Raw genomic sequence first — 14,957 nt, forward strand, 5'->3', positions numbered from 1 at the left:
GCAAGATTTACAGAGAGTATGTAAATTTCTAGATTTAAATATCTTCTTTAGCATGATTTATGGATTTTTGAGTAAAAATGGCATAAATAGTGACTATTTTAGCAAAAATTAGCTAAAACGTATTGCATGGCTTGAGAAAATTATTTTAAGTTGCATTAATATCCCACTAATCAGATATAAAGTTGTAAAAATTATTGGTTTAATTTTCGTATACTTTATGTATTTTATGAGATAAAACCGATAAAAATGCAACTATATTTTCTCTAAATTAATTCGAAAATTTTAACCATGTTTTTTTTGACATTATGAGGGTCATGGATTTATTCCAGAATGTTTAAAAATTTAAAATTCAAATTTTGAAACTTTTATGATTTAATTTGGATTTATTTCATATAAATTATGATTTTAAGGTCAAAAATGAGCATAAAATTAAATCAAGTTGAATTATTGTCAAAAATTATGTGATGACTAATTTTTGAGTCCTAAAATGTGTTAGGATAATTAACTTGAGCTTAGATGTGATTTAAGTGTTAATTAGTGATTTTAAAAGGTTATTATCACGCATTTCCATGAAACCGGGTTAAATGTACGACATAAGTTAAATAGGGCGATTTGGCACATGATTTTGCATGATAGGTACATATTATAATGCTGCATATTTCAATTGTTGAATGTCTTTTATTTATATAATTTTGAATTATGTAATTTTATCTTAGTATGGCCTTAGTTTTAATCAATATTACCCGTAATGAAAGGGAATGTTGATTCGGTTGTAATTTAATGTGATCTCGAATCACTTTTATTTTTATTTCATTAGTTTTAATTTTACAAATGTATAATAGGAATAGCTTTGTATTTTTATTATTATTTGTAATTATGGAGCATCTTCAAGACGGTGCCATTCGGAAAGGTGATCCGACAAAGACGGTGTCTTGGGAGGCGTGCCATTTGAAGAATCAAGGGACCAAAGGAGTTGGTTTCCGAATATGTAATAGATTATTTGATTTTCTATTTTTAGGAAGGCCATACTAGGAATTTTAATTATTGCTTTGCATTTCTTTTAATATGTTGCATGCATAGCCAAATCGCCATAACAACACATGCATATCATATCGAGTTATCGACCGTGTCAATTATAATTATCGTAGTTCACCGCTTTAGTTCACTTAAAACGTGATAGATAATAAATTGACAAGACCTCTCACATATTAAAAATTGAGATAAAAGCCTTACCAAATAGTAGAAACTCATGAAGTACCAATTTCGCAAGGGAGTTAATCCGGCTTCACCGTAATACAAACCTTGTTACGTTGGCGAAGTGGGGTAGTAAAATGTTATTACATCGAAATTTGGATTGAGCTCAACGGAAGTATTGTTGACCGTAGTCGCATGTGTTCCGGGCTAAAGATGAGAATTAGAGTAATTTTTATCGACCGAGAGTTCTAAAAGTAGAATCGATTAAAAGGTTAATCCACCGAGTTATATTAATAAGGGATGAATCGGCTCACCGTGCCCAAGTTAATATGAATTTGGATCTTGGAATCATTTATGTAGTTGGGTGGAGGTCACTATATAAATGCAATACTTGTAGTTATGTTAACAAGTATTATTAAAACGATAGATGAAAATTAAATTCCTTCATTTCCTATTTTGTAGTCAAAATTTGTTTTAATCAACTGCAATGGCAACTCCAAACGCGTCCGCATCCACTAGTTCCACCCCGCTTTCCAATGTGTCATGGCTCCGATCCTTCATGGATCGATGTAAGTTAGAAAAGAATGGGTCCAATTTCGCCGATTGGGATGCACAACTTGCTTGGCCGCGCAAGGTGACGACAAGCTTCGTTACCTTACCGAGGCATCTCCCACCGAACCACCTAATACTAGGTCCGCCGCTAGGCAATCCTATGAGGATTACCAAAAGGAGTCGGCTGCAATGAAAAATGTATTGATCTTTGCTATGGAGGCCGAACTCCAACGAAGTGCTATAAAGATTAGCACCGCTCATGAGATCTACATGAAGCTTGTGAACATGTTTTCACGAGCTCCTAGGGTCATTCAATATGAGGCGGCTTCCGCATTCTTTGATCTTAACATCAAAGAGGGCCAAAAGGTGAGTCCACATGTGCTCAAGTTGATAGAGCATGTTGAGACCTTGAAATCACATAAGGTGGAAATTCCCGATGAACTCGTGATTGATCGAATTCTTCATTCCCTAAGCAAAATCAAAGCATATGTTCAATTCCGGGTGAATTTTAATATGCAAGATAAGAAGGTTTCCCTTGATGAGTTGCACAAAATGCTTGTGCAAGCCGAAAGGGACATGGGGCTAAGTGTTAGCACCACCAAAGATGTGCTCAATGTTAATCAAAAGAGCAAAAGAACCTTCAAGAAAAGTGGGAAAAAGGGAAAGAAGCGATCTCCCAACAGGAACTCAGCTAAGACTTATGAAGCAAGCACCTCCAAGCCCAAGTACAGTGCCCCCTCTGGGGACAAGTGCCACTATTGTTGTGGAGTTGGGCATTGGAAGAGAAACTGTTCCAAGTATCTTGGCGACATCAAAGCTGGAAAGGTTACTCCAGTAGGTATATATGACTATCCCTATCTTTTATGTTTCAATCTCAATTTGTATGTGATACAAATTGTGATGATTACCCTTTTTATTGTAAATAGGGCCCCCTCCTAGCAAGGACAAAGGCAAGGAGAAGCAAGTCTAGAGGATCACGAGGGAAGCTAGAGTAGCCGACCATGGTGATGGATCAATGGAAGCTTGGCTTTTAATTTGCTTTGTCTTTAAATTTATGATGAATTTCATGTTTTTAGAACTATTTTGATTTCCTTGTGTGACTTGGAAATTGGTTTGTATCCTTTAAACACGGGTTGTATTTTGGATATTGGTGATTTGGTTTTCAACCCAAATCACTTGTTTTATTATGTTGTTTGTTCTAAAATCATCATCATTAATTACTTGCGTAGAGAAACATTAGATAAACAACTTAAATTGATCAAGTAGACGATTATGATGATGGGATCATTATATGTCCATAAGCTATGAATCGGATTCTCCTTATGTCCTTGTTACTTAAAGTAACAACTTATTTATAAAAGATCAATTCTAAAGTTGTAATGAGTTTTTGAATTCATCAAGTAGGGAATTCACGATACCAAATGGACATATTATTCTAATTGGATGGTCAACCGTGAGATACCTAGAATAGAGAGTCTATTAAACCATATTACATGAATCAAACTACCATGTTTGGGATGGCCTTTTGAAGGCTAATACATTATCTTGGATAAATCCCAATACTCCGTTAAATATATATATATGTTTGTGCCTCACAAAGCTATCTCTCGAGAAATTAGGTGTATTTCTGAGAAATAGAGTGGGAGTAAATTGAATCGTCACAAACATCTCCTATAGTTGAAATGTTACTTTGTGAAAGTAATTGAATTATAGAGTGGGAGTTGGTATTGAACTATTATCTATAAAGATAGTATGAGAACATAGTTCAGTGGGAGTCTATCGCACATGTCTTATTGTTTAAAAATATTACTTTGTGAAAGTGATAGTATTATGACCATGTTACATTTGAGCCGAACATGACCATGTTACATCTAAGCCGAAGCATTACAATCCGAAAATTGTTGCTCATAAGTAGATTTACCTTAAAGTGAGGGTCTCTTTAAAGGGAAATAGAGCTTTAGAGTACACAAATGCATAAGATTTACATAAAGATGTTGATCAAGATAAATTGTGTTAGGGATTGCCACATTTCATTAAATGATGAATGGCAAATAAAATTTCGCTTTTCTAAAATGGGAATTTAGAGAAGGATGTGTTTAAAAACACAAAACCTTAGATGAAGATCTAAGAATCCTAACATATTATGCGTAGCTATCTTAAGTGATCACAAGATGATCTTAAGCTAGCATTAAAGGATTATACTTTTCGTTCATGTGATTATAGTGAATTGTTTCATTCACATGATTGAAGAATCATGATATACATAAAGATAAGTGGGAGCTAGAATTGTTTCTCCATGTCATATATGTTGATAACATATTACTTATTGAGAATAATATACCAATGATCTCTTCTGGTAAGAGTAATTGGAAGACTTGGAAAGGGATGCAAAGTATTCTAGATTTTGAATCTATGTGAGAGAAAATTGGCATAAAGTTGAGAGTCTTATGAAGATAAGTTCTTTCGTATCTGTTTAACATCAACAAAGTTGAATGGCTTATTCATGATGATGAAAGTGGAATTACTATGATGGAATCATAGTCGTTCACTGAACCCATTAAGTTGTTGATTACATGAAATCGATTGCTAATGTTTCCGCCATTAGAACGATTATGTATGCCAACAGACGCACTTTTTCTTTGTGATGTACCATATGCTAGGTGCATGATGAGTCAATAATAAGTTAATTCATAAGATGGGCTTGTGAAAGCCTTAAAGTACAATTGATGACTTGTACACATGTTTGGATGATAAACTAAGTTAAGGTGTTGAAGGGTTGCACAAACTTTAGTTTCCAAACCAAAAGGGATTTGTTGAAATCCTAGGATGAATTGTTGACAAAGGAGTAAGAGACTAAGAAAGGTGTTTTAGTTTCACGCATTGCAAAAATCTACAAAAGGAATCCAAGTTGTGATAAAATAGTCAACGTAGGGATTAAGGGTGAATCCCTCTACAAGTGACTTCATCACAAGTTATGCGATAACAGTGGGAGCGTCTTTTAAGTTAAAGAGCCCATGTCTAGTATGAAGTCCAGACATATACTTGGAGAAATTCATATCATGAGAGATGACATTGAATGGAAGGAAATAGCAATTAATAAAGTTGGAATATATGGATATCGGGTATATCCACTTACCAAGCTTGTATTGCATTTTAACTAGTGTTTTAATACACTAGAAATTATAGAATATGAAGTAGTAATTGTGTATTGACTATTCATATGTGATAATCACATTTATCGTTTGAGTTTTATTAAACTCACCCGCTACCTTGTCGTATCCGAATGGGTTGTAGAGACAAATTGAACCCCATTAAAGTGAACTGGATTGACATGGTATTCGCCCCTAGTTACTTATATGAGGTGACGTCTCGAAGTGACTAGAGTGTGATGCGATTGATGGCAAGTTCAAGTGCCATAGAGTCATATGGGATGACTAGTCGATCACATAGGCGGATCGTATGGGACAATCGTCGGCGGCGATGACCGCTTATAGAGTTCGGTAATTCATAAAGCCTGGTGGTCGTGGCAAGAGCTACTATAGTATTCTTATGAGTCAATTCTTTTGACTAGAGACTATTCGCCCAAGTTGGCACAATTTCAGATTAGCTTTGATTTATACTCTACGATTTCTTAAACGAGGTCAAACTGGGTATATTTTGGGTTATGATGGGTGTGGGTGAACGAAGGGAATAGGGCGATAGGAATTGTCCACCCCTTGTCGGGGTTGTTTGAAATCTCAAGGCCACTCGAGGAGTAGTTAACTGGAAATGCGTGGCCACGCTCGGAAGGTATCTATGATAGATAATTCCGGTCGACGAGTTAATCTCCGGATCGAGAAAACCACTCAAGATATGATCAAATGTAAGTACGACCTGCAAGACACCTTGCATTGAGTGGGAGATTGTAATAGGACAAGAGAATTGGTGACGCACACTTGTCGAGGACAAGTGGGAGATTGTTGGGAAATGTGTCCTCAACAATAGTGCGATCACATGATTTAAATATCATAATTAAATCTCAAATTAAGAATACGTGAGGGATGATTCTTTATACAAATCGATGACCGTCATTAATCGGTAATGATTGGCTAACTAGAGTTTGACATTACGTCGTGTGACGGTGGTGGTCGATTGATCCCTTTAGGTCACACCTATAGGATGAAGCCCAAATAGATATTTAATTAATTGTATGCGTCTGATTAATTAATTCCTTAATTATGGGAGTGCAATTTTGCGTCTTATTTTAATGTGATTAAATAAAGATTAAATTTAGTAATTAAGTGTTATATTACTAAATTAGTTGAGGTATTAATATAAGTTTTGAGGTAGAGGTAATTAGTTATTTAAAGTTACAAGAAGTTGTAATTTTAACTAACTAGTAATTAAGGGACCCATTATATGTTGATATAATGGTAGTATACTACTCAAAAAGTGGAGTGTATATTATATTATTAATTGTAATATTTAAGTGTTAAATGATTACATTAATAATTAAATATGTAAGATTGTTAAACATAAGACTTATAAGCATTTGTGGGACAAATGACAAAAGGCAAAAGTGGTCCATAAAAGACCAATATTTCTACAAATATGAGATGAGCAAAGATGCTCTTTTGTCTTATGTTGTTGTTAGTTAATGTGTGAAAGAGACACTACATACTAGCATTGCATACTACATCTTACACCTACATCCTACAATCTACCAAAAGCAAAAACAAAGTGAATAAAACAAAGGGAAAAAGATTCCCTTGTGGCTTGAGAAGGCCACCGGTTTTTGGCACCATAAATGGGCATTTTTGGTTGCTTATTTTTCACTTGCTTGTTTTGCTAGTTTAAGTTGTTTCTCTCTAAAATTCCTCACATGCAAAATTCATTCAAACTCTCAACAAATACTAATATACCAAATCTATTACTAGAAGTAGTAATATAAGAATATTAGTATTATTAAGGTAATATTTCTACTACATATCTAGTTAATATTAGTAGGAATTTTTGGGATTAATCTTGGGTGCAATTTATTGGAGTGGCTTCTAAACTTGGAGTCTTAGGAGGATCATCCATCATTATAAGCTCAAGAACAAGTGAAGGAAGGTGACCTTACTTGTGCCCATAATTTCGAACCATACAACAATGTAAGGAACATTGTTTTTCTTATAAATCTTTCATTTTGTTATGCATGCACTAGATCTAAAGAACAAATAATTAACAAGTTAATTAGTTCACTATTAGAGGAGTCTAATAATAGGTATATGAACCTAACAAATTTATATAGCCTGGTCGTGGCAAGAGCAACTATAGTATTCTAATGAGTCGATTCTTTTGACTAAAGACTGTTCGCCCAAGGTGGCACAGTTTCAGAGTAACTTTGATTTATGATCCTACGACCTTCGTAAATGGGGTTAAAGGGCTTATTTTGGGTTATGATGAGCTGTGGCTAGTCGAAGGGAATAGTGCGATAGGAATTGTCCACCCCTTTATCAAGGTTAAAACAATATCTCAGGGCCACTCGAGTAGTAATGAACTGGAAATGCGTGGCTACGCTCGGAAGGTATCTATGGAAGATAATTCCGGTCAATCAGTTATTCTCCAGATCGAGGAAACCACTCTCGATATGATCACTTGCAAGTACGACCAGAAAGACACCTTGCATTGAGTGGGAGATAGTAATAGAACAAGAGAATTGGTGTCGCAAACTTGTCGAGGACAAGTGGGATATTTTTGAAGTGTCCCCGACAATAATGTGATCACAATTGTCGATCATGATGATCACATGTTTAAATCTCATATTTAAGAATACATGAGGGAAAGTAATACTTTACAGTCAACTGGTCCACACATATCGGTAATGATTGGCTGACTAGAGTTTGACATTACTGTCGTACGACGGTGGTGATCAGTTGATACCCTGAGGTAATACCTATAGGGTAATACTCTTAATTGATTATTTAATTAATCGCAAGCCGATACGAGTTAATTAAATTGCTTAAAATTGACGGATGATTTTGTGAGTAAAATTCACGTGTCTCATTGTAATTCGATTAAATAAGATACGGTCTAAGTAATCGAATTGTTTTATTACTTAGATTAATTTATTGTTTAAGAAATAGTTGTAACAGATTGAATAATTTATTATAAATACAAGTTGTTGTATTTTATAATTCGATAAACCATTTTGGTACAAGTAATTAAGAATTACTAGTTAATTTTGTATGTGACATATTTTATTAATATGTTTATTTTTAATATGTTAAAAATACATTATATAGTGACATGTCATGTAACATGTGACATATGACAAAAATTAACAAATGACAAAATAAAATGGACTTTCCATTTTATGTTTGTACCGAAAAATGGAGGGAGAACAAAGACCATGCATAGGCCTCTAGTCCCTCCCCCCCCCCCCAACCGGTTTTCTACTTGAAAAAGGCAAAGGTTTTTCTTGTATAATTATTCAATTCTACACTTTATATTTTTCTAGTGTTAGAAAAATAACATAACTCTCTACATTTTGTGAAAAACGTAGAGAAAGAAAACACACAAAATCCTCTCCTCTTGACCGAAAAGGAGAGAACAAAAATCCATTTTTTTGTCAAGTTTAAGTAAGATTTCAATTAATACTAGATCATATTAATTATAAATTTTAAGGATATTGCTTTGGGTATAATTCCTTAGTAGAGATTCACCACTTGAATCTTATTCTTCCATCTTTGGAAAGCTCAAGAACTAGTAAGAAGGTGAATTTACTGCCCAATTATCCGAAATACTCAATGTAAGAATTAGTCTTCTCCTTATCTTGTAATTGTTTTGAATGCATAAGATCCGATTTAATTTTATGACAAAATTAAACTATCATACTATGAATATGTAAACATTTGAGATTAATGAATCCTAACATGATTCATGCATAATATAATATGTTTTCATAATTAAAGGGCTTGCTTGTTGTGATTTCAACTTATGCACATGTTATGTTTGATGAAATGCGAGCGTATGAATCCTTGCATTTTTTACCCATCACTTGGCTTTTCAATGAGGCTTGTAAGCTTATACACCAACTCGAGCCTCATTAGACCATGCATATAGTTGAGTAGGAAGGATTAAGTCGACTTGTCGGTGCTGTACAATCTAATCGATTCGGCTCCGGGACCCAAACCTTCTTAGGGATTGTAAGCTTATACACCAACTCGATCCCATCACAACAATAAGTGCTTGCTATATAATTGAGATCATGTTTGTATGATCAACTCCCATGAATCCCCTATGAACCCATGACACCCTGGTGCCTTTAATCAATTATTTACACCCCTTTTAATCATCTTGCTTATTTTCATTACTTGACTTTTATCTTGTTGATTTGTTTAGTTGATCTCCTATCTCAACCCAAATTGTGACACCCTAAGACACGACCATTTGCAATTGAAAATCCTACATCAATACCTGTCCCTTGGGATCCGACCTTTACTTGCCTCTTTGCTAAGAGTAGTTTGTAAAGTTATAAATATTGTTTTGGTTGGTAGCTTTTGACGACGAGTTTAAACTACACCAAGGAGTCGACACCAAATTTAAGAAAATTTGGAAACCATTTTGAAAAGAGATTTGAGTTCGATGTGAAAGTACGTGGTGGGAAGTTCGTTAATAAAACACCCACGCACGCCCGTTGTAAACAACAACCTCTACTAATGGATTACGATAGCTAATCGGAAAAGACTATGATCGTTGTATAAAAGTGCAAACACTCCTTTTGATCCTAGCATGTGTGTTTAGTTTCTAATCGTTTAATGCAATTTAAACTACTTTGTCCAAGTTGTTTTAGCATGCGAGATTGATTTAAAATAAAAACGCAAACAAAGAGAGGGATAAAAAGGCTTACGCTTAGCATAAGATAGATTAACATACGGTTAAGGTTAGTATACAAATGACGTGCTAAATTGATACAAAGTACATGTTAAGCACTTTCGAAAAAACAGTACAACATGGAAACTTTAAGTCGAGCTTTTGAATGTGCAAACGAAGTCCAATAAGGGGGTTCATTGACTTTTTGGAATCGTGGAAGTGTAGATTTAGCAAATATGGTTAGAAGGGTGGTCAATGATTGCTCCATGGTTGGTCAAATGGGCCGTGAACATGTGCTGGTCAAGAGGGTGCTTAACAGGAATTCTAGATTCATGGTTTTGGTCAAGGGGTCTTTCAATGATTATTTAACGGAGTTACGGTGGTCCTATTAGTCTGAAACTTGGTACAGTCCTAGTTCGTAGTGTAAGGATGAATGTGGTTGGATTGACCATGGTGGGAGTTGGCGTTAAGGTGTTGTTTCTAGGGGAGGAACACGGGCTGGTCGCGAGTTCATTCACGGTTGAAAACAGGGGGTAATTGCTACATTCATTAACATGCTTCCTATCTATGCTACGTCATCACTATTAATCTAAGTCAATTTACTAACGGAATTTACATGCTAAACTAAGTCATAAAGCTTGATAAGCGACCGAATGAAACTAATCCATGCTACTCAATTTACATGATCATACTACCGGATTAGAGTAGTGATTTACATGTGGGATATGATGCTAATGATGATGATAAACGAGAGATACAACATGGCGAAAGGGAGGAATTAACGAGACAAATAAACGATAAAAAACATGTTACAAATTAAATAAAGGAAAGACGGAGTTAGTAAAAGGCGTTATTACACCCTCAACTTACGTGTATGAGACAGGACGCCTAACTCGGAGTTGATATCGATCTCAAAATGTGCTTAAGTTGACAGAAGGTACGACTTTTCTAGTCGGTTTTTCGAAATATGGGTGCTTGTTTGCGACGGTCTTTACTGAGGTCGTTGGAGGGTCAAACGATAACGAAAATTCGATTTCATGGATGTTTCGGAATCGTGAGACTACAAAGTTTGTGAATATAGAAAGATTTTGTGTTTAGATCGTCCTAAGAGGTGCTAAAATGGATGAGAACAGGCCTGGTTCGCGTGCTCTGTTTATCGCAAAACAGGGGATGTTTCTCGTGGTTTTGTGCGTCTATTTTGGCTCGATTTTCTAGGGTTCTAACGTTGGTTTGCAGGTGATAATGGGAGGTGTTCATGTCTCCTGTGAAGGGTGTAGGTAATGGGGTATATATAGGAGAGAAATAGGGTGCAAATGTAGGGTTTTAGAGGAGGTGTAGCAGTTGGGCTCGGGTGGTGTTGCTGCTGGTTTCGTGAGTTTTCTAGGGTTTGGAGAGTGGGTTTCTTGAGGGTTAAGGCATGAGAATATGGGGATGGATAGGAGGTAGTTTGGTCTTGGTTTGTGTAGTTGGTAGATGCGAGTTTTGGGCTAAAAAGGAGCGGGTTTGGTGATGAGAAATTGAACGGTGTTGGGCTATTTTGTGTGGACTGGTTGGAGCTCAAAAATGGCTGGTATTGAGCTGGGTTTTGGCTAGTTTTTGCATGGGAAATAGGGCCTAAGGATAGGTCAGTGGACTAGGTGAAAGTCGGGTTTAAATCGGATTAAAAATCGTCGTTTAAAATCGCTTTGAAAACTCATTTTAAAACGAATAAACAAGCGATAAATAATCCAAAAAAACTCGAAAATATGAAATTATTTGATTAAAAATCATATGTTCAAAAATGCATCTCATTTAAAATCAAATTGTTAAAAATATTATTTTTCTAATAAACTTTTAAATTAGACTTAAATAAATAAAACATTAAAGACCTTATAAAAATTAATCAAAAGAAAGACACTTTTATTCGATCTATATCATCAATCGAACTCCATTGATCTCGTCAGTTGGATTTTACCCCGCTCATACATTAACGTCCTATCATAATCGGGTGTTTTGCGGGAGTTTTATAAATGCCAGTATCGTGACGGATACGGGTATCTACAGAGCCCCCACTTTGACTGAGGCTTGGACAAGGCGAAAGTCAAAGTATACCCCAAGTTCAATGACCTGAAGATTCTGCGGGTCGTTTATAGTCCATTAGACTTGCGTACATAAGCCCGCCAGCCATAAGCAGAGATCATACCTAAAACACGGTTCTGGAGCCTCAAACTTGTGAATGTGCTACTAGCCAGTTAATATCAAACTGATTGCTTTATGTGTACTGGGTGAATGAGCCTACTATTTGAAAACAAAGCCTGGTGCTGGTGAACGAAAATATCCCAAAAAGGGACATATCGTTCGAAGGTCTTATCGACCTGCTGGTGCTTATTGCTGGAAGGTTCGCGGACATGCTGGTGCTTATTGCTGAAAGGTTCACTGACATGCTGGTGCTTATTGTTGGAAGGTTCGCGGACCTGCTGGTGCTTATTGCTGGAAGATTCATTAACCTGCTGGTCCTTATTATTGGAAGGTTCGCTGACCTGCTGGTGCTTAGAGAATGCGATCCATAGCTCAGTATGTCGAGCTACTCATGGAACCCCATTTGCTTCTTTTGACATAACCCCTAGCTCAGTATGTCGAGCTGCTTACGTGTGACGGCTAGATGTGAGAAACTTGTGGATTGAATTTGCTTTATCGGGCTCACAGAGCCCGCCAGTTGAAAATGGGTTCTAAAACGAAATGTTTTAGAGCCCCAGTTGATTGTTGATATCTTGGTGATGCCATTGGGTGTACAAACCTATTAGCAAAGGTGCTTTGGTTCTACAAATATACCTGTAACAAACTAGTACAGTACTATACAAAGTAAAAATACTTCACATAGTTAAATCACATAGCATATTTGAAGATTAAATTTGATTTGATTTTTCGAAAGTCAAGATTATCGAAAAAAGGTTGGTTGTTTTGAAATCGTTGAAATTCAAAAGACTTGTATTTGAATTTGAAAGATGCTTGAAATTTGAATTTGAAAATTGACAGATTTGAATTTGATTTGAAATGAGGTTTGAATTTTGAATTTGAAAGTTGAAAGATTTTAATTAGATTTGAAATTAGCCTTGAATATTGAATTTGAAAGTTGAAATATTTGAATTTGATTTAAAATGAGCCTTGAATTTTGAATTTGAATGTTGAAAGATTTGAATTTCATTTGAAATTAGGCTTGAATTTTGAATTTGAAAGTTGAAAGATTTGAATTTGATTTGAAATGAGGCTTGAATTTATGATTTTCGAACGTTGACTTTGACTTGGTTGATTTGAAATTCGAGAGACCGGAGGACTCTTGATGACTCGGGTACTTGACATATGAAGTTGACCGGGGTTGACTCGAATTAGGACAGACTCCTAAGTGTGTATGAACCTTAGCAAAGATGATTGATAGACGACGTGAATCAAAAGTGGAAAGGTATCATAACTCCCAAGCGAGTCTTTCTTGGAGCGCAGACCATATCAAGTTGAACATCTTTGCCAACACTATCAAATAAAGCTCATTTTAAAACCTGAAAAATCTAGATCCTCATCCTAGCCTAAATCGAATACTAAGACTGACTCGGTTGAAGGTGGCTTGATTCGGACTTGATTAAGACCCGTATGAAATTGACAAGATGAAATAGTGGATGGTGGGAGGATTGAATCCCTTATTCTAAAGGACTGCCTACGTATTCACGTGGAGTGAAATCAAATCCGCCGTAATTCAATGAGGTGCATAAAATTGGTGTTTTGTTGTTTGTGCGTGAAGGAAAAGTAGATCTATATACTTACATATTCATATACGTTATAATTTAATTTGTCATAAAATTAATGATTGATCTTATGCATGCAAACATTAAAACAAAATAAGGAAGAAACATCCATTCTTACATTGGATTTTCGGTTCAAATGGGCACAAGAGAGATCACCTTTCTCTCTTGTTCTTGAGCTTTTCTTTTGGATGAACAAAGACCCAAGTGTAGGATCTCTCCCAAGGATTTATACCCAAAGCTTTCTCTTAATTAAAATTAATATTATAGTTACTAGTATAATATTAATCGTGTAGAAAATTGACCCAAAAATATTATAAAACACTAAATATTTTCGGTTTTTGGGAGAAGGAAGAATGGGAGCTTTTTATCTCTCTAAAACTCAAAGAATTAGAAATAATGAAGAATGAATTAATCACACAAAACATTTTGTGTATATTAGATAAAATAAGAGGAAAAACTCTAAAAAACCGGGTGGTAGGGGGGCATTAAGGGAGCCAATGCATGCACTTGTTTATCTTCACAAGGTAAACCAGGGTTGCATGGCTACTAAAGCAAGTAATCATTATGTTTTCCACTTATAATGTAAACACAATATTTAGCTTAAAACCCCTCTTAATTTCGGTACATTAGATAATATGGATTCCATATTATTTTTGTCAATTTGTCAATATGTCACATGTCATATGTTACATAAATTGCTATGTATTTTTAACATATTAAAAATCAACGTATTAATAAAAATACGTCATATACAAAAATCGACTTTAGTAATTCATAATTACTTGTACCAAAATATTTCTCCAATTATAAATCACAATAAATTGTATTTATAATAATTCATTCAATTTAATTGTTTCTTTAAACAATAATTTCATCTGAGTAATAATACAATTCGATTACTCAGTCCGTATCTCATTTAATCAAATTCCAATGTGATACGTAAATTTTACTTCCAAAATCGTCCGTCAATTTTCAAGTAATTTAATTAACTCGTAACGTTATACGATTAATTAAATGATCAATTAAGAGTGTTGCCCTATAGGTATGACCTAGGGGGTCAACTGATCACCACCGTCGCACGACAGTAATGTCAAACTTTAGTCAGCCAATCATTACCGATATATGTTGATCAGTTGACAATAAAAAATACTTCCCAATTGTATTCTTTATAATGAGATTTAAACATGTGATCATCATGATCAACAGTCGTGATCGCATTATTGTCAGAGGACACATATTCCAACAATCTCCCACTTGTCCTCGACAAGTGTGCGTCACCAATTTTCTTGTCCTATTATTATCTCCTACTCAATGCAAGGTGTCTTTCAGGTCGTACTTGCAAGTGATCATATCGAGAGTAGTTTCCTCGATCTGGAGAATAACTGATTGACCGGACTTATCTATCATAGATACTTTCCGAGCGTGGCCACACATTTCCAGTTCATTACTCCTCGAGTGGCCCTGAGATATTGTTATAACCCTGACTTGGGGTGGATAATTCCTATCGCACTCATTCCCTTCGACTAGCCACAGCCATCATAACCCAAAATATGCCCATTTGACCCCATTTAAGGTTGTAGTAACACAAATCAAAGTTAA

The 14,957-nt window shown here is 35.3% G+C and overlaps 1 protein-coding gene across 1 annotated transcript; it reads left to right on the plus strand.

The window, feature by feature from the left end:
• The first annotated feature begins 1,794 nt into the window (after positions 1-1,794).
• On the plus strand, positions 1,795-2,896 carry LOC141598266 (uncharacterized). The gene is made up of 2 exons (XM_074418093.1): positions 1,795-2,584; positions 2,673-2,896. Exons 1-2 carry the CDS (start codon positions 1,936-1,938, stop codon positions 2,714-2,716), a joined length of 693 nt encoding a protein of 230 aa, XP_074274194.1. The 5' UTR covers positions 1,795-1,935; the 3' UTR covers positions 2,717-2,896.
• Positions 2,897-14,957: the final 12,061 nt, after the last annotated feature.

This window comes from Silene latifolia, chromosome 9 (assembly GCF_048544455.1).
Source record: "Silene latifolia isolate original U9 population chromosome 9, ASM4854445v1, whole genome shotgun sequence".
NCBI classification, from domain to species: domain Eukaryota; kingdom Viridiplantae; phylum Streptophyta; class Magnoliopsida; order Caryophyllales; family Caryophyllaceae; genus Silene; species Silene latifolia.